General features: G+C 46.0%; 1 protein-coding gene across 1 annotated transcript in view; it reads left to right on the top strand.

Annotated features, from left to right (window-relative positions):
- PLXNA2 (plexin A2) overlaps positions 1–22,808 on the top strand; it is a 193,618-nt gene that overhangs the window by 94,118 nt on the left and 76,692 nt on the right. Inside the window, exons 4-5 of the mRNA XM_008068310.2 lie at positions 18,357–18,457; positions 21,599–21,722. Coding sequence (XP_008066501.2) covers positions 18,357–18,457; positions 21,599–21,722 — 225 coding nt within the window. The remainder of the gene's footprint in view (positions 1–18,356; positions 18,458–21,598; positions 21,723–22,808) is intronic.

The raw sequence follows: 22,808 nt of genomic DNA, 5'->3' as shown, positions 1-22,808 counted from the left end.
TGCCAAGCCATGCACCCAAAGGAGTCACCTTTACAAATTGCACAAAAGTACTGTATTGGCTAGTGGTAGCTCTGAAAGGGCATCTCAGAGGGTTCAACCTTCTTGTCGTGAGGCCTCCAGTGGCAGCTAGAGGAATGTCTCACGAAGAGCACAAAAAGTGCTGCCTGCCTCTCCCCAGGCCTCAGCAGTTAAGGTCTGGCCCCTCAGTCCTCCTTCAGGAGGCTTCACCCCTCTCTGATTAATCCCACCCCACTCTGATCACCACTTAACTCCACATACCCTTGTCTGTCTCTGGCTTAATTTTCACATCTCAGCATCTGCCTTTTAAGTATCCTGAATCTTTCTTCCACATCTTTGTTATATCCTTCCAGCTAGTTAGCAAGCCCTAGGAGGGCAGAGGGCATGTTTCCATTTCCTTTGCTTTCGGCCACCCCTGTGACATCTACCACATCTATCAGAGTACTCTGCACTCAGTGGGGGCTAAGACAGTATTGTTGACACACTGAGTCGCCAGCTGAAAGTGTGGAGACACCCAAGTCCTATGCTCAGAGCCAGGAGCTGGGCCAGTGATGCCTATCCCCCTACAACAGATCAACCAAGTGTCCCAGGGGACACAAACACATCCACTCTCCTCGCTCCAGCTCCAGATCATCAAAATTTAGATGGCAAAATGTCCCTAAGGATTTGAAAGCTCTAGAGAAACCCAGCCAATCTCACAGTCTCTCTCTGTGGTGACACCAAGTGCTGGACAGGAAAATTAAGACTCGGCCCCAGCTTTTCACTAGATTAACCTCTCACTATCCCTTAGTGAAGGATCAATTCAATTACTGATGTGCAGTGACTTAGCAGGGACTGGAGCTGCACCCCCCACCCTGGGATGTGTTATTTAGATGGGGTGAGGAGGGTAGGCCAATTTGAGTGCAGAGCATCCAGGGAAATGGCCTTCAGCTGGGTCTGTGATATGGTGACTTGGTTGTTCCCCTGCAGAACATTGCACATGGCATGTTTGGCCAGTGGCCGAGGGAAGGTATCTCCTGCCCCTTTGTCTTGAAGACCTCCAGCCCCAAGCTTCTGGCCGTCCTCCTCCACTTCCACCTTTCAGCCTCGGTGCCCTGTGCCTACTTAACACACACTCCTGCTCCAAAAAAAAAAAAAGGAGACAGGCTGTCCCCAAATAGCAGTATTGATGCTCCATCCCCACATGCCCTGGAATGATAATGCATCACCCGTGGTGCGTATCCAGACGGAGCCAGATTACGCTCAGGTGGTTAAAAGTCCACGTCTAATTAGAGTTCCAGGGAATCAAGCCATTGTATTATTAATGATTCTCCGGCAATGTTCTGATTAAAACAGTAATTTTAATAAGCACAGCTCGATGCTAAGTGTTCACTGAGCACCTAATTACATCAGTTATAACTCCGAAATTATTTAAAATTCCGCTTTTTTTTTCCACCAGACCCCACATGCACCAAATAAAATAGAGAGTTAGACAACTTGCTGATTATTTGCTCTAATTAATTTCCTAAGCACCTGTTAAAAAGGGGAGGGGAATTATTTGTCTGTCTTCTATCTCTCCCAACTTCCTCTCATCTCTGTAACCCCTAGAGGCTTCATGACATTGGTTACATTTGAGGCAGTTATTGAAGGAGGTCAAGAATAGAAAGCAGTAAAGAAGGTAAAGATTGTAACAGTGTTCACTACTAACCTCCAGAAAAGGGAGGCGACAAGGCCCTTATCCCCACTGTTTGCTCAGACAGGACCAGACCCTGTGATGGAGGAGGTAAGAGCCTCTCACCCAGAAAGGAGCAGCCATGTCTTCTTCATCAGACTGGCTTTAGATGGCACTTTTGTTTTTAATTTCAAGATGCAAGGTAGGCAGAGAGGGAAGGATGAAAAATCACCGATTGAGTACAATATGCACTAATGGGGGTGACAGGTACACTTAAAGTCACCTTTAACAACTGCACTTGCATCTCTTGGAAGACAGAGGCAAAAATGATGTCAAGAGGCTTCCCTGCATGGAAGTTCTCACATTCTTCTGACCCATGAGCCACTTTACTTGCAAAAGAAACTGTGACCTAATCATTCCCTGGAAGGACACCAGAATTTCGGGAAGAATGGTCCATTGAACCCTCTGAGAGTCGAAGTTTGGAGTTTTCTTTTTCAAAAAAATCATTTTATCAATAAGTTATCAATCTATACCCAAAAGTAGCAGCAATAATTCTTCCAGATTTGTACAACAGTCCTGATACTGAAGAGTGCCGTGTGGTAGCTCTCACTTCTTGTGACCCGCATAACAACATATGAGTTAGGAGCAGCAGTCATGAACACTGTTGCACCTAGCCCGTGAGCTGAGAGAGGCCATCACGCAGCAGCTGTCTGTTGTCTCTCAATATCCCTCAGAGTGTTTATTGCGGGCAGAGTTTTGCCTATATCTCAGGCAGGCTGCATAGCTTCTCCACTCACTCATTCTTGGATGATAAAAGTCCTCTGGTCACTTAAGTCTCAAACACAGTCTCAGTTTCAGAATTATCATGTCTAGTTCCATCCAGACTCGACTTGGCTGAAGCTCAGATTTTTTTCCTTCTCCTTTTCTGGAGCCACCTGCTACACGTTCTCCAATTGTTTCTCTCTCTCTCTCTCTCTCTCTCTCTCTCTCTCTCTCTCTCTCTTTCTCTGTCTGTCTCTCTCTCTCTCTTCTCTCTCCCTCTCTCCCTCTCCTTCCTCCCACTGGAGCTGCTGTGTAGAAAGGGAGGGGTCAAAGAGGTTCTTTCTCACTTGAACTGGAATTGTCTTCCAAGAGCCTCCTGTTCTCAGGCCTGGCTGATGTTCCTGACTTTTCCTGGGCCTTTGGACCCCTCCTGCTGACCTCCCATCAAGTGGGTGGTGCCTCCTCAGCTCTTATTTTCTAGAAGCTTCCTCCATATGGATGTTCACAGTGTGTTCCCAAACCTTCTCTAGGAGGTCTTCTTGGAGAGGTTGTAAAGTGCTCCAAGCCAGCCCTCCCTCCTAAGGTATCCACATCTGCCACAAGGGAAACACAGCCAGGTATGAGTGGTGGGAGCAATGACTTCCCAATTTCCTCCATATTCCTATCCACTTTCAGGAGATCCTGCTGAAGGGTGGCTAGGTTATAGCATTCCAATGGCTTTCTCCAAAAACCTCATGAAATCTTCTCTTTTTCGTTCCTTCAATCCTTTTATCTCATTGATCTGGGTCAGGGGACCCAGAACCAGGAGTGGAAGAATCATGGACCTGGATCTTGAGAACATCCTTAGATAAATTATATGACAGCCTGCCACCTTACTTTAGAATGCAGCATCATTGTATCATCAGCATCAAGGTGCCTTGGTGAATGTTCTAATTTTAACATCCAATAATATTTACAGATGTGAAAACAGGCTCAGAGAAGTTCAGGAACTTGCACTATATAGTTGTGTGTGTGGTAAGACTGAGTTAAGTTCTTCTGACCTTAACATGATATCTTTTCCATGGGACCATGAGCCTCTGCTGTGTTATAAATATTAAGTCTATTTACAAAAGTCCTCAAGTTACTAAATGGATTCCACCAGAATACCAAGAGGTTTCAGCCACACCTAGATAATCTTAGCATAGTGCATTTGCTTACGGAGCTTAAAATAAAACCTAGATCTTTGGGTAAGTATGATTAGCTTCTCAGCAGGTATTTATAAACCTATTTCATATAAGAAACTGAAGTAGGTGTATACAGGAATATCTCATAGAAGAAATAAAAAGTAGAGCACTTTGAGTAATCTGGAAAGATACTTAATAAGAGTACAAACAGTGCATTAGAGTCATGCCAACTGGGCAGGCAATCAGATTTTAAATTCAGAGATAGAAGTGACATAGATTGGTCAAGGAAGCCTTCCTGGAAGAGGGAAAACCCAGGGTTTTACACATGAGGAGGAGAGGTGAGGACATTCAGATTAGCAGAAATGTGTGAGCAAAGCCATGGAGGCAAGACTGCACAGAGCACAAGAGGAGGCCAGCCTCACAGTACAGGGATTCACACTGACCAAAGGGGTTAGGAGTGGAAGTGTCAGCCCAGGAGGGGAGCAGAGTTTAAAAGGCTGAAATATCAGGCTGGGGTGTTTGGATTATAAACTTCATACAAGGAGCAATGTTTTCATGTTGTTTGGGTTTTTGTTTTTTGTTTTTGTTTTGTATTTTCATCCTTTTTTAAAAACTGAGATCATCAACACAAAATCCCACCTCTTGGAAGCCTTCCCTGATTTGTACTTCTTTGTTCCTGTAGCTTTACCATATCTCAATCATAGTGCTAATATTACATCGTTATTTTGGAGGTTTATCTATCTTCCTGACAACATTATGAATACTAGGTGATCAAGTCTGTGTCTGTTCATCCTCTTTTGTTTCTTTTGTAGAGACTGGATCTCACTATGTTGCCCAGGCTGATTTGAAACTCCTGGACTAAGTGATAATCCCACCTCAGCCCCCCAGAGCATTGGAATAACAAGCATAAACCACCATGCCTGGCCTTTTCTCATCATCCTTTGAGCTGAATACCTATACAAAATATATAGGAGGCATTTAATACACATTGATTAATGATAACTATCAGCTATCAGCAAGGCACTGGGGCAGTGTTTTCCAACCCATGCCTTCATGCCTAAGAGGCAGTATGGTATAGAAGTTAAGAACATGGGTTCTGTAGCCACTTAGACTGGGTTCGAGTCCCAGCTCTACAACTTACGCATTATATGACTTTAAATTAATTCACTGGGACTCTCTGTGCCTCAGTTTCTTCTTTAAGTTCATATGTGCTGTTAAAAGCATGAAAAAAGCACTTACAAATCAGTAAGTGAAGCTCAGAGCTGAGTAACTTGCCCATGGTCACATAGCTAATCAGCAGAAGGGCTGGAATTTAGACCAGGCAGTCTGACTCTTAGATCCATGCCCTCAACCCTTACACCTTCAAACTTCTTAAAGAAAAGGGAAAAAGAGAGTGTGCAGAATATATCTATCATGGAAAGAAAATAAAGGAGACTGAGGAAGTCTCTGGCCACCATCCTGCTGCGAGGATGTGTGTCTACAGCTGGGGCAGGCAGGGGCAGGGACATGCATGGGACACATCATGATAGGAGAAATGAAATCCTTCTCCTTTTCCCTCCTTCCATTCTAGTTTCACCATCCTAGCCTTCCATAAGTCACTTTTTCTACCCTGAACTCACTTTTTCTTTCAGGTCCCTTTCTCTAATAATGATTTATTTTTGGAACCCTTCCTACACCTTCTCATGTTTGTGTTTTACCCATGCAATTCTCTTCCCATAGAATAGCCTTCCTCCATTCCTGCCCACCAAAATACTACCATGTTTTCAAGGCCTGTCATAAATGGATGGCACCTTCCTGGTCCCTTCAGCCAGAAGTAATCCTCCCAGCTTGAAATCTCTTGTATAACATTTTCCCTGCCAAAGCACAGGCTTCTCGAGGGCACTTTGAGACCATGACTAACTCACATCTGTAGCACCACAGTACAAGACTCAATATGTGGTCTGATGAGTGAATGAATAGATGGATGGATGGATGGATGGATTTATACCTAGATGAACTAATAATTGAATGATTAAATGAATGAATTAATGAGCAGATGAACAAATCATAAGTACCAAGTGTATTTCAACCATATGCAGGTCTACTCAGTTACAAATCAAACATACATGAATACAAATTCACAAGACCAGAACAGTCCACCCATGGTGATTAGCCCCTAGGTACAAAGCTCTGAGACCATGTGGTCATTGCTGTCTCCGTGGAATGGTCCTTATCCAGTTGACCAGGCTATAAAACTTCCTAAAGCAGCACAGAGGCACAGGATCCAGAAAAGCATGGGAGCCTCCCTGCCTCTCATATCACCACCTTGCTGGGATTGAATGAATGAATGGCAGGAATGAATAAATGAGTTCTATATAGAAAGGAAATTAAAATATTTCAATATAAGTATAGGAGGCTCCTTTTTTTTTCCTTAGGAAGAGAACATGTTCTTAGAAACACATGTTCTTATCCTTGTCCCTTTCTCTCTCTCCCTCCCTTCTTCCTTCCCTCCCTGCATCCATCACTTTTTCTTTTTCCCTCCCTCTCTCCTTCTCTCTCCCCCTCCCTCCTTTTCTCCTTCTCTCCCTCTCTCCCTCTCTCCCTCTCTTTGTCTCTGTCACATACACACACACTCTCTCTCTCTCTCTCTCTCTCTCTCTCTCTCTCTCTCTCATACACTCATCCATACTCAATATTCAATTTGTCCTAGTAAGCTGTGAGGTACAAAATCTGCCCTATAGTCCTTCTCAAGGGAACCAGTCACTTAGAATACCAAGAAAGGAGGTCTAATGTATGAAAGAGAACAAGATACCCAAGTGGCAGATGGTTAGAAAGGAAAGCTGAGAGACTATTGAGAAGATGCACTCCATAATGCTTTCTGAAAACCAAAATTCTGTTTTACAGCATGAGACCTCAGTGGCATCTTGCCTGTTCAGAATAACACCACAGCTTAAGCAGAGAGGTGCAGACTAGTCTCAAATCTGGCCTCTATGGATAGAGCTTAGCTGTCTCTGTTCTTTCTTACATATACAGATGTAGACTGGCTATTATAAAGAAAACCCTGGGCAAGGCCAGGTGTGGTGGCCATGCCTATAATCGCAGCATTTTGTGAGGCTGAGGCAAGAAGATTGCCTGAGCCCAGAGGTTCGAGATCAACCTGGGCAACTTGTCAAAACCTTATCTCTACAATAAATTTTTTAAAAAATTAACCAGGTGTTGTGGCACACTCCTGAAGTAATCTAAGTAGTTCCAGCTACTTAGAAGGCTGAGACAGAAGGATTGCCCAGTAGGTCAAGGCTGCTGTGGCTGTGAGCATACCACTACACTCCAACTGGGCTACAGAGTGAGATTCCAACTTTAGAAGAAGAAGAAGAAGGCCGTTGGCAGTGGGGCTTCACCACATCTGACTTCCTTGTAGACCATTGATGGGATTGTCCTCCCTCTGTAAAGATGACCTGGGAACTCCAACCTGTGGTCCCTGCATAACTCTAGAAGCAGCTTCTAAGGAGGTATCAAGAGTGGAAAATTAGTAAGCAAGGTGTCCTTGAGAACCTACACAGATGTATCCATTACCATGAATGCCACATTGGGGCAGGAAGTGCCATTGAGGACCAAGAGGCAGAAACTAGAACTTGAAGGAGGGCACTTTTCCAAAGGGAGCTAATTTCATGGTTTCTCTCAGGAACAGTGATGTCCTAAATAACCCCCTTTCCCTGTTATGAAAGGATTCTCTGAAACATAAATTCCCTGAGTCCTCATCTCAAAGAACACTAAAGTTAGCTTTGACCTTCTGCTCAGTCTACCACGGAGATGTTCTTACTCCACATCTCTGACCAGCCTCTTCTTGGGCTCCTTCCCCTAATAATGTCTACTCCAAATCTCATCTTCTTAAGATCAAAGGCCATAGATGCTTCCCAATTCAAAAAAGAATGTGAGGCTAACTAGGTAAACTGTGGTTCCATGCTCCTCCTCTCATGCTCTCTTGGTGACTGGAAGGCAAGAGATCAGAAATCAAAAGGGCAGAACCTGAGACTAGGGCCTCTTAGGTGGACCCCACCTCTTAGATAAAGTCAGACTCCACAGGGTAAGGCTAAATTTGAGCTCTGTGTGTTGAGGGACCTCACTGGAACCAGGTCTGGCAAATAACCATGTGGAATGAGTGAGCGGAAATGGGTAGGCAGAGGAGCATCCCTGTCTCCACCCTCTTGCCATCATCATGTTCCTCTCCTGGGGTAGACAAGTCAATGTTGGCCCTATAAGGAGCTTTGTGGACCCAGCTAATCCCAGACATCTGGTTCCCAGGTGAGAGATCTGTTTCAGTTATTGCTTAGGCCCTATTTCCCAAATCCTTCTCATCCCCCATTTCCTATCCCACCTGCTTTCCCTAACTGAATAAATCTACTGTTGTCATGGAGACAACATAGTATCAGCATCTCTGTTTCTTTGTAGATCCTTCCAAAAATCAGAACAAGAAAGGCCTCCTTCTACCTCTAGTATTTCTAGCATGGTAGTCCTCTCTCAGCAAACATGGTATTAGAAAGATCTGTTTCACCCATTTGGTTTCTGCCCTCTGTGTAATTTTACCTTGCCCAAGTTTACCTTCATCCTTAGGAAACTAGGCTTAATTTGACTTCTTTCAGCCAAGGATCCTGGTTTTCAGAATGCTTACAATCTTGGAGTTATGCAATAAAGACAATAGTGTAAGGGGTTGTCTTGCTTTCATGCAAAGGGCAGACACAATTCTCTCCATGTAATAGATAATCAGTCTCAGTTCAAAGAGGCTGGTGGCTTTTTCAAGGTCACTCAACACAGGAGTACAAAGCCTGGACAAAGGGCCCATGCAGACACTGAGACTGAGCATGATAACTACCAGTATTGAGTACCACCTGTATGCAAGTCTCTGTGTACAGATGTCACATAAGACTCAGAACAACCTTGTGAAATTGATCTCATTGCTGTCTCCATTTTATAGGGGATGAAACTAAAGCTCATGGAGGTCTGACAACTTACTTCATGTCATACAGCTGACAAGCATAAGAGCTGGATTTGAAACTGAGGACTAATCCCTTCAAAGTACAAACCCAGTACAAAGGATAGCCCCTACCTGAAAACAGGCTTCAGAAAGAACTATTATTCCATTGCTCATCCAAAGACTGAATTCCACTGCTTGGAGCCAGAAGTTTCTTTTCCCATTGTCCTCTCCCCTTTGATTCCTGCAGGACTTCTGCTGTGTTTTTATGAATGAGGAGGGGAGAAAAATGTCATTGAAAAGTTCACCCAACTTTGGACTCCTCTCTCTGAGTGATAGATAGCTTTAATTACTCTGAATTACTCAGCCACTCTACTCTTCTCCCCCAGGTCATTAAAAATAGATTTTCTCTTTGAACTCTACTCCACCCTTGGGTCTCCAGATAGTCAGGAGTTCTTAGGAGACAGCCCTGGGGTCAGCTTCTGGTCAGAAGGTTGCCTATTGCTTTAGTTGCAATCATAGGCTCCGGAACCTCCAGCTGGTTTTGGGGGTTTTGTGCCTCCTTTTTCTTAATGATGTTGGTCATGTGGCTTTCATGACTCAGAGGATGGGCAGGGGGCTGGGTTGGTGTTTCCTTTATGAGGATTTAGGGGATCTGGACACCTGACTATTGATTTTTAAAGAAATGAATCTAACACTGGAAACAAACAATAATAAGTTCATCATATTAATTATGGAAAAGTTGATTCATAGGAAAAACCTAAACTGAAAGTGTGAGCTCACAGGTGCTCTGTTTTCTGATAAGCCCCCAAGATAGGAAAGACAGGTATTGTTGTCTCTGTTTTAATAAAGAAATGTGGACTTGAAGCATAACCGGACTGCCCAGGAGTACATAGAAAGCCCATAGTACCTCCATGTACCCACACTGTGCTAACAGAGGGCTTAGTGACATTCCATAGGAATAAGAGGTTCAGATGGAAAACACAGAACCTTCTCACAACTTCTTCCATTATTGTTCTGGTCCTAGTTAGCTTAAGAAAACAGCAAGGAATCTTCTACCCACCCCAATCTATCTCTTTCTTCACTGTCTGATTTCACCCCTCTTGCTGTTTGTCCCCTGGTTCACCAGCTGAATCATTGTTATGAGACAGAGGAGAGTAAAATGAGCTAGTAGACATGCAGTGGGTAGGTGAGTGAACATAACTGCAGTGCCCAACCACTTGCCTAGGAAGCAGAAAGATGTTCTTTCTAGGAAGAGGAATGACCCTGGCAGCCAGGTTTTGGGCAGCCTCAGGAGAATAGACCTTTCCCTCTGTAGTCCTTGACTGGGAATCAGACAAACCTGTGCTCCAATTTTGTTTCTTCTACCTACAAAGCATGTGACTGTGGACAGGCTTCCTAACCTGAGACAGTTTTCTTATGTAAAGTGGGACTAAGAATGCCTTTCTTGCAAGGGTTAAAGGAAACAATAAATGTAAAGTGCCTGGAATGCAGTAGGTGCTACATAAATGACAGTTATTATTGTTGTTGTTGTGTTTTGTTTGTTTTGATTTTGGTAGAGAAAAGGTCTTGCTATGTTTCCCAGGCAGGCCTGGAACTCCTGGGCTCAAGCAATGCTTCTGCCTTGGCCTTCCAAAGTGCTGGGATTACAGGTGTGAGCCACTGCACCCAGTCCTCTTATGATTATTGTCCCTGTGTCTTCATTCCATTCGACAAGCTTAGTCAACTGCCTCGCTCAGGGTGAGATGGTGCCAGCCAGGAGGCTGCCAGCCATCAGAGACTTCAGTGCCCATCACTTCCCCGAACCCCTGGGAAGCAGATCCACAGGGACATGGTCTCCTTGCTGCCTCCAAACCCCTCACCCTCACCTTCTCCCAGCAGGGAAGATTTACATTAAGGTGTTGCTTCAGGCATCCAGTAGACATCAGCTCTTTCCTGCTGAAGGACAGAGAGAAGTGTGGGTATTTTTCCATCGAGACTTGTTGAGCCAAAAGGGACATAGTAATAGGCATGTCAGGAGGGATGGGGAGCCTGGCCCTTCCCCAGTGGTTCCCCCTAGGCTTCTGTGCCTGAGAGAATCTATTGGCCCACATTTCTCTCCCTGTGAGGACTCTGAATCAGATGGTCATATCAGGTGTCAAGGGAAGCATCCCAGGCTCCCAAGCAGAAAGTCCATAAGCCTCTCCATGTTGATTGTACCCATTTGCTGGAAGGGCTGATGAGATTTGGTGCACACCTGCAAAGAAGAGAAACTCCAGTCACTCATCCATTTCATCAGTTAACAGTTACTAGGTACCAAGAACTATGGGGGTACAGAGAAGCAGATGCCTTGCCCACCCTCCAGTTGCTTCAAGCCTCATAAATCCCACTCTAGTCTTGTCTCACATCTGGCCCCAGCCTCTGTCTCTGTCTCCCTTGGAACAGACTCCGGAGCCACGCCTCCCTCCTCATTCCTCAAAAGAACTGCTGAGAAGAGCAAACAGTCCCATCATGGGCCACTGAGGACTCTTCTCCAGCTGGCACTCCCTATAAAAAGAGGAGTCAAGCCAGCCCTTTGGGGGCCTTAATTTTGTGGTGGATCAAATGGAAATCACAGCACATAACAATACCTGTCCTCTCTTCCCCTCTGGGGAGTTGTGCAGATCAAATGAGATAATGTGTGTGAAAGCATTTCGAAAATGCTAAAACCCTCTACCAGTATTACTGTGACTGTGTTATTGATCTCGGTCCATACAGCAGCCCTGGCGGGGCCTCTCTGCCATCTGCCATCAGCCGTGTGTGTAAGTGACTGCTGTATCTTTTCTTGAATTGGCTTGGATTGTGGAAAAGAGAAAGTGGATCTGAGACTCTACAAACTTGAAGGGGTGAGGGAGTGAATGGGTAGGGAAAGACCACCGAGAGAAGGTACAAAGAAAAGGAGAGAAGCCCAGGAAGTCCACTTCATCAGCTTCAGATGCTGCGTGTTTTGCCCCAGACTCTGGGGATCAGGAGGCTGTTGATGAGGCCAACTGCTGTTCCAACCAGGTGTCTGTGCCACCTCCCACCCCTGCCACCTGGCTCCCAGCCACTGAGAAGGCCTCTGTGTCTTCCCTTGTGTCAGGAGCAGGGGACACGTGTGGAGACAGGTGTACCATCTGGCAGAGGGGAGAGCAGATTCCAGGGAAGTGGAGGATTAAATGTTCAATCTCGGAGGGGCCCCACCAACCAGGGGAACAGCATTCTCTTGTTCCTTCCCTCCCTCTCAGTCTCTCTCTTGCATGGTTGCAGAGGTATCCTGTGGTGGCTTAAACACTGAGTGTTCGTGCCAGAACCCCCCAAGGCGAGCTGCTGCTCTCTGTCCTCTGGGCCACACCCATCATGATTCTACCCTTCTTATGGCATCTGTCCCACCATATTGAGATTATCTGTTTCCTTGGTTTTGTTCTCAACTAACCATGGGCTCCAGGAGGGCAGAGAATGTAGTCCCGATGTCTAACAGAGTTGAGCACAGCATACATACTCAGTCAGTGTTTAAGGACTGAATGGGATCAGGCACAATCCACTGTCAGAATCAGGTGAGTTTTCCTGCCTCCAGCTCAGATGTTTCTCCAGAAGAGGTCCTCCAGGTGCTCAGAATCATGTAGCTCCTCCCAGGTGTCCACAAAGGGGAGCAGAGATATAGCATTGATTCTCTGTCCCTAAGTTCATTCAGCAAAAGACGCTTGTTCTTACATCCACCATTGGAAACTCTTTTATCAGAGTGATGCATCCGCCCCTGATGATAGTAACTGCCCAGGGCCTCTATCCAGAATGACTAACTACCAGGACCTTCGAGGCCTGTCTGGCCTCACCCTGGATGGTCCAAATCCTGCAGGCCTGCCATGTTCTTCAAGACCTTCAGGAAAGAGGCTGGATCCAGCAGCTTCTGTCAGTGACTTATTCTCACAACCACTAATAATTGGATAATGTGCCTGGCTCTACTAGGCCTCACACCCCTTGGGCTCCCCACATGCTAAATTCAGAAAGTGATGGGGAAGAAAAAAAAACCATACCACACTCTGCATACCTCTGCGGAGCTCTTCCCACATACATCTCCAACCCCACTGAATCAGGCCAAGGAAGGCACCAGAGACGCGGGGCCCCAGGGTCAGGAGGGCCAAGAACACAGTGTGAGTCACCTTTAATTAAGAGTATTTCTTAAGTAAATGACTTAATAGGACAGTTATATTCATTAGAGGCGTAATTACAAGCCATAAGATCAAGCCAGAAAGAATGTTGAGCATGAGGGTGGAATCTGGTTCGAAGCAGCACAACGGGTCCTGGTGAGAAAGCGGTGGTGCAGGGACAGGAGAAGGGCATCCTCCCATTGTGTCATTCTCATTGCCACACTCACCTGCCAGCCCAGCCACCCCCAGATCCCAGGGTGAGGGAGCCTCGGGCATAATTAAAATGCAATCATAATAGACACACACTAATTAAAGCATCATAGAGTGTCCCATTAAACTCTGAGTCAGCTCTGACAAGGCTCTTGACGCCATGGACACTATCCAGAAGAAACCTTGAGCTTTTCCCACCCCCCCAACCCACCCAGCCCTTGAGCAAGTATCTGACTGTCATCTGGGGGTGCACATAAAGTGGCCCCTGACTCCAGAGGCTTGAACTTCATTATTTATGGACTCCAGAAATTCAGAACTACTAGAATCAATTTCTCCTTGGGCAAAAAGTAGTCCCTAGAGCACTGTTGCCTTCCCCTATACCCCCAAATTCACTCTAATTTCTTCCATAGCCCTAAGGCAGAGTTTTATCCTGTTTCTTCCTGGCCCCGGGGCCTGACATTTAAAGACTTCCCCAGGGAGCTGAGGTTATCTATATCAGCAGTTCTCAAACTTAATCATATGTAAGAATCAACTGGAGAGTTAACATCCACTTCCTGAGCCCTATCCCCAGCAATTCTGACTTAGGGAACCCTATATTTTCATGTCCAATCTTCTCACAGGTGACGCCAACAGTACTAGTTCGAGGACCATACATTGAGAGCTATTGGACCTTAAGAACCACAGGGCCAACTCTTGGAGGATGTTCTATTGGCCAAGAAATAACAGGCTAGAAACCTCCAAGATGCCATGTGTCCCAGCTCTGTGGTCTTCACAATCCTTCCCAAGGTCACCAAAACCCACATTTTCAGATTTGTATTATCACTCCCTTGCCCTTAAGCAAGATGTCTGAGGAAACTTTGCTTTCCTGTGTGTACATATGTGGTTCTTTCCACCTGGAATGCTCTTGTCTGTGTGTAAATAGCATTCATCTTTAAAGGCCCAGACACATACTGTGTACTCCTCATCTTGGGCAACACTGTCAAACAGAAATAATATCCAAGCCACAAGCAAGAGCTATATATGTAAGTTCAACTTTTCTAATAGCCACATTTTAAAAATTAAGAAGAAACAGGTGAGATCAGCAGTAAATTTTATTTAACCCAATATATGCAAAATTTCACCTTTTTAACATGTCAATAAAGAAATTAGCCGGGCTCGGTGGCTCAACCTGTAATCCCACGCCTTTGGGAGGCTGAGGTGAGTGAATTGCCTGAGCCTGCAAGTTTGAGACCCTCCTGGACAGGCGAGTCCTCATCTCTACAATAAATCAAAAAATTAGCTGGGCATGGTAGCGCACGTAATTCAGGCTACTCGGAAGACTGAGACGGAAGGATCGCCAGAGCCCAGCAGGTCGAGGCTGCGGTGGCCGGGAGCGGCCACTGCACTCCAGTCTGGGTGACAGACTGAGACTCCAACTCAAAAAAAAAAAAGAAATATGGACTGGGTGCAGTGGCTCATGCCTGTAATTCTAGTGGACCAAGGCAGAAGGATCCTTTGAGGCCAGGAGTTCAAGACCAACCTAGGCAACATAGGGAGATCTCCATATCTTTAAAATAATTGCTGGGTGTGGTGTCGTGTGCCTCTAGTCCCAGCCATTCAGGAAGCTGAGGCAGGAAGATCACTTGAGCCAAGGAGTTCAAGGCTGCAGTGAGCTACAATTGTGCTTAGAGAGCAACCCTTGAACCCTGCCTCATGGCCTGCAAAGCCTACAGAAGCATCTTTCAGACAGGTACCTGCCGGAGACTTAGTGTGTCTCTCCCGGGCCTGGTGACTCACTGTCCTGCAGGATAGTGCCTCTCTCAGCCTGGGTGACAAAGTGAGACCCTACCTCTAAAAAATAATAATAATAAATATATTTTCCTTTTTTCTATTCCATACTAAATCTTCAAATCCAGTGTGTATTATATACTTACAATACATCTTAATTCGGGCTAGCTACATTTCAAATGCTCAGTAGCCACAGGGGACTAGTGGCTATCATACCGGGTAGCACAGACACCAACATATTTTCTTTCTGCTCTGAATTCTCTCAGACCTCTTTGAATATCTCTCTTAGAACATGTATCACTTTCTTGTTTTTATTGTTAGTCTGTTTACAACTTGGAGGTGCTGGCTATGTTTTAATGCTGCTGTTTTTATCCTGAAGTAGCCAGCACTGGCCTCTATGGAGGACATGATCAATGGACATTGGTTGATGAATGAATGTAGAAGCATGTGAACACAGGTGACAGAGAAGGCCCCTGGGAACATGTGACTTTGAGGGTCTCCTCACAGTCACTGTGACATTTCTTTCCTCTGGTTTGTGCATGGCTATTGGATCTTAAGGAGAGAATAATTCAAGTTTCAGAACTCACCCCCCCCCCCAAGTTTCCTGTTTCACTTTGCTCTTCAACTCAGTGCATTAAAAAAAAAAAAAATCCCACCAGGAGGGCCCAGGAAACAGGAAAAATAGTTGTGCTATTGGTTTCATGTTTGGAGAAGAACAGGGTTTCACTATCTCCGTGGCACTTGGCGTGAAAGTGGGCTTTGTTGCTGGAGACACTGCTCCCATTCAGGGCCCCCTTTCCCAGCTGCTGAGAGCCGGGCTGTGTTTTGACAGACGGGCCGAATGCAATGCAGACAGTTGTTTTAATTTCCAGCCAGATGCAGACATCACTCACAAGGAGCCCGAAACCCAAGAAAGGGAGGCTAGGCACTGGACCACTTCTCTCAGGCCTCGGGGGGTTGGGTTGCAGGAGGTCAGCGGAAGCCCCCAAGTGGCTAGGATCCCCAGTATCCTGGAGGACTGAGAATCACCAGGCCTGGGAGAGACACACTAAGTCTCCGGCAGGCACCTGTCTGAAAGATGCTTCTGTAGGCATTGCAGGCCATGAGGCAGAGTTCAAGGGTTGCTCTCTAAGGTGGTGTGAAATCAGTTGGTGGTGGTGATGCCTGGATGTTATCTTTTAACTGTAAAGCTGTACAGGATAAAAATCATACATAGTTGCAGGAAGGAGCTAAGTAAACCATGGGAAATCAAACCCTGGAAAATCAGAATGAGAAGGGACTAATGCAGCCTTCCTCTGAGGGCAGAGTCCCTTTTACAGCCTCCCAGACAAATGTCACCTTGACTCTGCTTCTGCATGCCAGTGATAGTTGTTCCTTCAGAAAGTCAGGCTGGTGGATTATTGGACAACCCTGACTTTGTTATGTCAAGCTTTTCTGAAATGTTCCACCCATAGGTCCTAGTGCAGTCATACTATAGCCCTTCAGACATTAGAAAATAGCCTCCATGACTACCTTGATACTCCTCTTCTTTGAACTAAATAAACATCCCAGGTTCATCAGCTGAGCCTCAGATACCGCATCTGGTCCTACCACATCCTGGCTTCCTATCCTCTGGGAAGGCTCTCTGGCTGAGCAGTACCCCTCTTAGGGCAAATCCCAGAGACCTCCGCTCAAAACTCCTTTGTGTGGGGCGGTCTCTCTCTTGATCCTGACATTACGTGTATTTACATAACCTCTGATCAAATCAGCTCCTTTAGTTATCATCTCACCCTGTCAGGTCATAACAGACTTGAGTCAATTCAAACCCCCCATTCTATTACATCTGAGCTATTTCAAACCAACTATCCCCAACCTACACCTACAGTATCAAGTTTTTAAGCCAGATTGCAAGATTTTACACTCATCTCCCTTCACTTTATAGTTTTATTATTAAAGAGATGTTAGGGATGCTTAAAGCTGATCATGTCACTCACAGAAAAGCCTTTTATATAGAATGTTAAGTGTGATGACATGATAATGATGGATGGGGGCAACCAACAAAGAAAAGGGAGGCTTATCCCTCTCCCCACTCCCTCCAGTATATACCCCACACTCAAGTTATACTGAACTTATCTATGATTTTTATTTTTATTTTTTCGAGATAGGGTCTTGCTCTGTCACCCAGTCTAGAGTGCGGTGTTGCAATCATAGGTCATTGCAGCCTTGAATCCCTGGGCTCAAGCAAGTCTCCTGCCTCAGCCTTCTGAGTAACTGACTACAGACACTCACCACGCCCAGCTCCCATGATGACTTTTGCTCATAATAATCCCTCAGCTGGGCATGTCTTTCCAGGTCTCCACATCTAGCCCCCTTTTACCCTTCATGACTTACCCTTCCTTTTCTGGCTCCTTCCTTCTGACAGGTTGTACTGGCTGCCTCTCCTCTAAGCTCCCAAAACTCTCAGCGCTGGTGCCAATCCCATGCAACAAAAACTCAGCACAATGTAGAGCAACTCTAGGTTTGTAATTACCAATTCCCACTGGACTGAGGGGCTCTGCGAGGGCAGAATGTGTGTGCTGCTTGCTATTATTTCTCCACTGCTCAGCACTAGAGTCTCTGCAGGATTGAGATCTGATAAATTTGCTGAGTGAACAGTGTGGAGGATCCATCCCGAACCTCTCAGGAGGACACTGTGAAGGTGTCTCCATCATATCCTTTGTCCCTCTGCCAGAGGCAGAACACTGTGCTTTGGGACCACAGGTTGTTAGCACTTGAGCTCACACATCTGGTATGTGGGGGACCTCCATGCCCTAACGAATGAGAACCCATTCCCAGCCCAGCAAATGTTTTTGCAGCCCAGCAGCCTCCTGCCCCAGCCAGTGACAGATACCTAAGACATAGCAAATGGAGCACTTCAATCCTCCAACCCCCTTGCCTGGCCTTTATTGTCATACCTGCTGTTCAAGTCAGGGTGAGTAATATCTAAACAGGCCCAGCTCAAGTCCCTGCAGGGTCCCACCAGAAAGTCTGGAGGAGGTGGCACGGGCTGCACTCTCTGGCGGGGGCAGGTTCTTGATTTGCAAATTCCCACTTTCCAGGCAAGACAGAATCATCCAGACAACTCTTTTCTGTGGATGTTCCCATTTAGCCCGACTTTTCAAAGGATTGGGAGATTTACTAGAGAAACTGAATGCAGACATCAGAGAATGGGATAATTGGATCCAGGTGGTATATTTGGTTGGCTGTAAAGAGCCTGTACCATACTATGAATATTATTTGATGGGAAAAGTTTCTCCTCTCCCTTTGTAAATGTGTTTGTACAGGCAGGATGTCTCAACCCAAGCCCAGCTGAAAGCTCTTCAGAGATGAGTTTGTGTCACTCAATAGCCTTTCAACAGAGTTAACCATTTTCAGCACTTACCACAAGGCTTGCCCTGCTCTCAGGAGGACGTTAGTGGCGGGCAGAAATAGAGCGGTAGATTTGCTTCCACCTCTGATCAAGAAGTCTTGGGTCTGCCTCTCAGAAACACATTCTCCTTAGCCATACCTGCTTTATACAGGCAAAGAACTGAGCACATGAAGGCCACCAATTAATCCCCCAGTGTCATCCCTTTAGGGCAGGTGACAATGCAGGTAGGTGTAGGTTCCTTTGACACACATCTGCTAGTTGTCATAATCTGACCTCTCTGTGCTCTCTTTCCTTTCTCTGCCAGGTCACCAGGGTTCCCGTGGAGTCATGTGAACAGTACACGACTTGTGGAGAGTGCCTGAGCTCAGGGGACCCTCACTGCGGCTGGTGTGCCCTGCACAACATGTAAGTTTTGAATGTTCTGGAAAAGGACCGGACATGCAGAAGACCGGAAGCTTTCCTGGGATGATGGGACATGACAGCAGTTTGCAGAGAGAGAGGAATAGCCCCCTATGGAGTAGTCATTCTAATCATGGCTCCAGTGTTGAGAGCAGGAAGAAGCAGAGAGGACATGAGTGGGCCTTCTTAAAAGTGCAGTGTTTTCACTTCTCTTGTTTCCTTTTACTTCCAAATAATACCCTCCCAGCTGCTCTGAAGCTACATGCCTATACCCGTGTATCTTTGAGACAATTCACAGGGGAAGCTGTAGAGTCAGAAATGTTCCACTAAACCCCCTCAGTGTTGCCTGAAATAGGTGCTCCAGTCAAAAGCATGCAGACAGAGGTGCACTGGTGTTGGAGGTTTAGACTTCAGCTAGCTGCTATGTGACCCTGGGTGGTCCACTGACAACTCCAGGCCTCTGGTTCCCCATTGCTATTTAGGGAAAATGCCTCTTTCACAGGTGAATTGTGAAGTCTAAATGAAATAATAAATGCTTTGGAAATAAGGAAGCCCAGAAAAGGCTACACAAATCAAAATAATTATGGACCCTGCACCCTTGGGAGGACCCTTCTGGTCTCATTATTTCATGACTCCAAGTCTGCATCTCACTCCAACTGGCCTTATCCTAATTCCAAGTGCCCCAGAGGGAGAGAAAGGGTAAAAACCCCGAAAGACAGGAGCTGGCTAGGAATTCTGTTGCCCAATGGAGTTGGAGACTCCATGGCTCTGTGCCAGCCAGCAAAGCATCTCCATGAAATGTGCTGGGTTTGGGGTGGAGGCGGAGGCAGAGGGCCAGAGTTCAGGGTCCTGCACAATAGCTCTTGGCTTCCAGCCTCTGCAGCAGGTGTTGAGAGGGCTCTGGAGGGAGGGAGAGAGGCTTGTGCCTCACAGATGCAAAATCTGGACTGGATTTGAGCCCACGAGTACTGGGTTTCCTGCTTGTGTTTTGGAGGTAAGAAACTCCTCAGAAAGTTTTGCAAAAATGCTCTTAGCAAAACCTGAACAGTGAGTTTCTATTTAGGTCAGACAAGCAGTAGAGACTCTGATGCCACCCACATTGTACCCCAGAAATGGCAAAGGGGGTAAATTTGGGTCCCCTCCAGTGAGGCTGCAGGCCCTCCCCTCAAAAGAATTCCTCTAAAGAACCTGACAGCTCACCACCAGCTCTGTGCAAGGAGCCCTGAACTCCTTGCCCTCTCTCTCTGCAGCAATCATGTTCTATGGCACCATCTACTCCCCACTCTTCCCCACTCTGCCTTCCCAGCTTTAGTGCCTGGGGCATTGCTCCATGTAGAACACTCAATATTATAGACCAGGGATTATTATTTGTTCAGCAGTGAGAATATTTGCTTTCCCTAACTTGTGCTATCAGCGGTGCCCAAGTCTCCCAGCTGCTCCCAACCACCCCTGTTATCCCCCTAGTCTAGGTTGGTTGTGGCTGCTAGAATGACTGAGCCATATCAGGAAAGTCCCAGATTTCCTCTGAACCCTGAACTTCTTACCCATGTCAGAGAAACCTACCTACCTACCTACCAGGGCACTCCTCTCCCGGCTACTCTGCTTGTCAAGAGTCCCTGGGGAACAAGATTTTTGCTCTTTATAACCTGAGGTTTCTCCACCTCTGGTGACTCTCATTTTCACCAGATTCCCCTGCAATGGCCTCCCACCTGCCTTGCCTGCCTGGGTAACAGGGGAATGAGGAGATGGAGCAACCTCTAACTCCCAGGTTCCGGCCTCTTTCATGAGGGATGAGGAGGATTGCTGAAGCCTCTGGGTCTGGTCTGGGGAGGGATTTGAAACCTTCCTGTCTCTTCTGTATGCCTTGCTCTTGCAAGTGTGTTATTGTCTCCCAGGCTATTTATCTCTGTTAGGGCTGTTGCCATAAATAGTATGATAAAAAAGAGCCATTTCAGTGAGTCAATGAGATAAAGGCTCCAGTCAAGAGCTCACTTTAGAGCTATCTTAAGGATTCACTTAAACCTCAATAATTCTTTTCTTTGACAGCATTCATATTTAGATCCATTATGTGCCTGGAAAGGAAGAGGGGGAGGAGTTTGGGGGGGAAGTTAGGGTACGAATCACTGCTTGATTGTAGAATCTTGTAGTGCCCGGATGGATGGCTATTTGGTTTGGAGAGGCACCAGCCCTGGAGCGTGTTTCCAGGTGGCAAGGCAGGCAGTAACAACGAAGCTCTTGAGTGCTGCTGTCACCTATCCACCTGCCACTGTGGGCAGAGGAGCCTAGAGCCAGAGATGAAGATGTAGGGAGAAACAGCCACACAAGCTTTCTGACAGAGGCAGCCCTGGCTGCGGTTTCTTGGTTGTCTCTCTGTCTCAAGGCATTATTTCACGACACAAACATTTATTTAAAATAAACCATGTGACAGGTAGAATATCCCAATGAATAAAACATGGCCACTGCCTTCAAAGAGCCATTAATCCAGTCACAAGATCACATGCACACTGTCCCATACAGCTAAGACCCTCTCCTATTTTTTAAACTCTTCTAGGGAGGCTAAGGATATTAATCATTGCCAGCATCATTTATATTAATATTATAAGGGCTAACACAGACATGGCACCTACTATGTGCCAGGCCATATTCTAAACAGTAATTCCTTTCATTCTTATACTAAACCCTATGAAGTAGATACATCATCTTTATCTACAGCTGAGGAAAACTGAGGCAGAAATAGATTAAATAGCTTGCCCACGGGGGCACAGCTAGCAGGTAAGAGACCTGGGTTAGAACTCAGGCATCCTGGCCCCAAAGTTCATATGCTTAGCCTGTTGCAGTGCTGCTTCTCAAGTCCCCCAAACTGCCCTCACTTGCTCATCTCAGCATCCCACAGTGCTGTCCAGTTATTCTTTATTTCTAAACTGCATCTCTCATGTTGTGGATTTATCCTCCTTCCTCTTAGTCTGTCCTTAGCAGCAATAGAGAACCTCTGGGAGTCACCTAAGTCTTCTGGAGTACCGTGAAAGTCGTCATGAGAAGACAGCACAGGCCTCAGGACAGCAAATTTCCCTTCCTGCCCAGGGGACAAAGGGGCCAAACAGATGGGTCCCAGAGGCCTGACCTCTTGTGAATCTGTGTTTGTGGCAGGTGCTCCCGCCGGGACAAGTGCCAACGGGCCTGGGAACCTAATCGATTTGCAGCCAGCATCAGCCAGTGCATGAGCCTCGCAGTGCATCCCAGCAGCATCTCAGTGTCTGAGCACAGCCGGTTGGTAAGTAACTCGTCTGGGGGAAGGTGAAAGGGAACACAGCATGCACCTGTGTGGGGATGCTCCTTGAACACTTGCACAAGTATCTGTAAATTGATCGGGCTTTAAATGCTCTAAGGAAACTTTATCGCAAACCTATGGCAATGCCTATTGTACAGGGCACAACCATTCTCCAGGCTACCTGCAAATTCATTACCCATTGATCTGTTTTGTAAATCTAGATTTTGCATTTAGTAACAAACATCTACAACATAATGCAATCCAATACCAAATGATACATTCTTCAGTATCTGCTGTATGTACAATTCTCCACTTGCTACACTCTCTCACAGAAATCTGTGAGTTACCTTTGTGTGTGTGTGTGTGTGTGTGTGTGTGTGTGTGTGTGTGTGAGAGAGAGAGAGAGAGAGAGAGAGAGAGAGAATAAGAGCCAGCGAAAGACTGAAACTCAATTTGAAGTCAGTGTGTGCTTAAAGAGAATAAAATAGTTCTTAACTACCTGTTAAGGTACAACTCAAAATATTTCATGTCCTCAGGCTCTGAATATTATTTCATTCTGATGGTTTTATGAGCATTTGCGAATGTTAATTAGCTAATGAACCTTCCAAGACTTTGATTCATTCATCCCCACCAGGAGGTTTTGGCTCCAGTGGAGCTGAGGGAAAAAACAGGGGAGTTTGCACCTAAGTCTCTTGGCCCCATGAAGACAAAACTGGGACAGAGCTTTGGCAACAAACAAATGTATGGAAAGGCTAGGTGATGTCCACTGGGACTGAGAAATGCACTGCAAATAAATAGCTTTGGATGTTGGTCAGAAGACAAAGGGAAACCTACTACATCCCGATCCTCAACTTGGAGTTTACAGGGATCTTATCGCCATGAGCCCTGTGGGTACTCCTCATGGGCCAAGGAAGCCAGTCGCATGTCTTAATTATTTATACCACTTCGATACTGTTTGTGGTAATTGAGTACACACTCATTTAAAAGTGCAGTAGATTTAGAGCAGCATTTTGTCATGAAATATTTTCTCAATCAACAGATTCTTCTGAGAGTCTGATATTTTTACCATTAAGAGGAGGGTCTTCAAAT

This window comes from Carlito syrichta, unplaced genomic scaffold, assembly GCF_000164805.1.
Source record: "Carlito syrichta isolate Samal-C Ts95f unplaced genomic scaffold, Tarsius_syrichta-2.0.1 Scaffold310050, whole genome shotgun sequence".
NCBI lineage: Eukaryota > Metazoa > Chordata > Mammalia > Primates > Tarsiidae > Carlito > Carlito syrichta.
The sequence above is the reverse complement of the archived record's forward strand: the minus strand, read 5'-3'. Positions and strand labels throughout refer to the sequence as shown.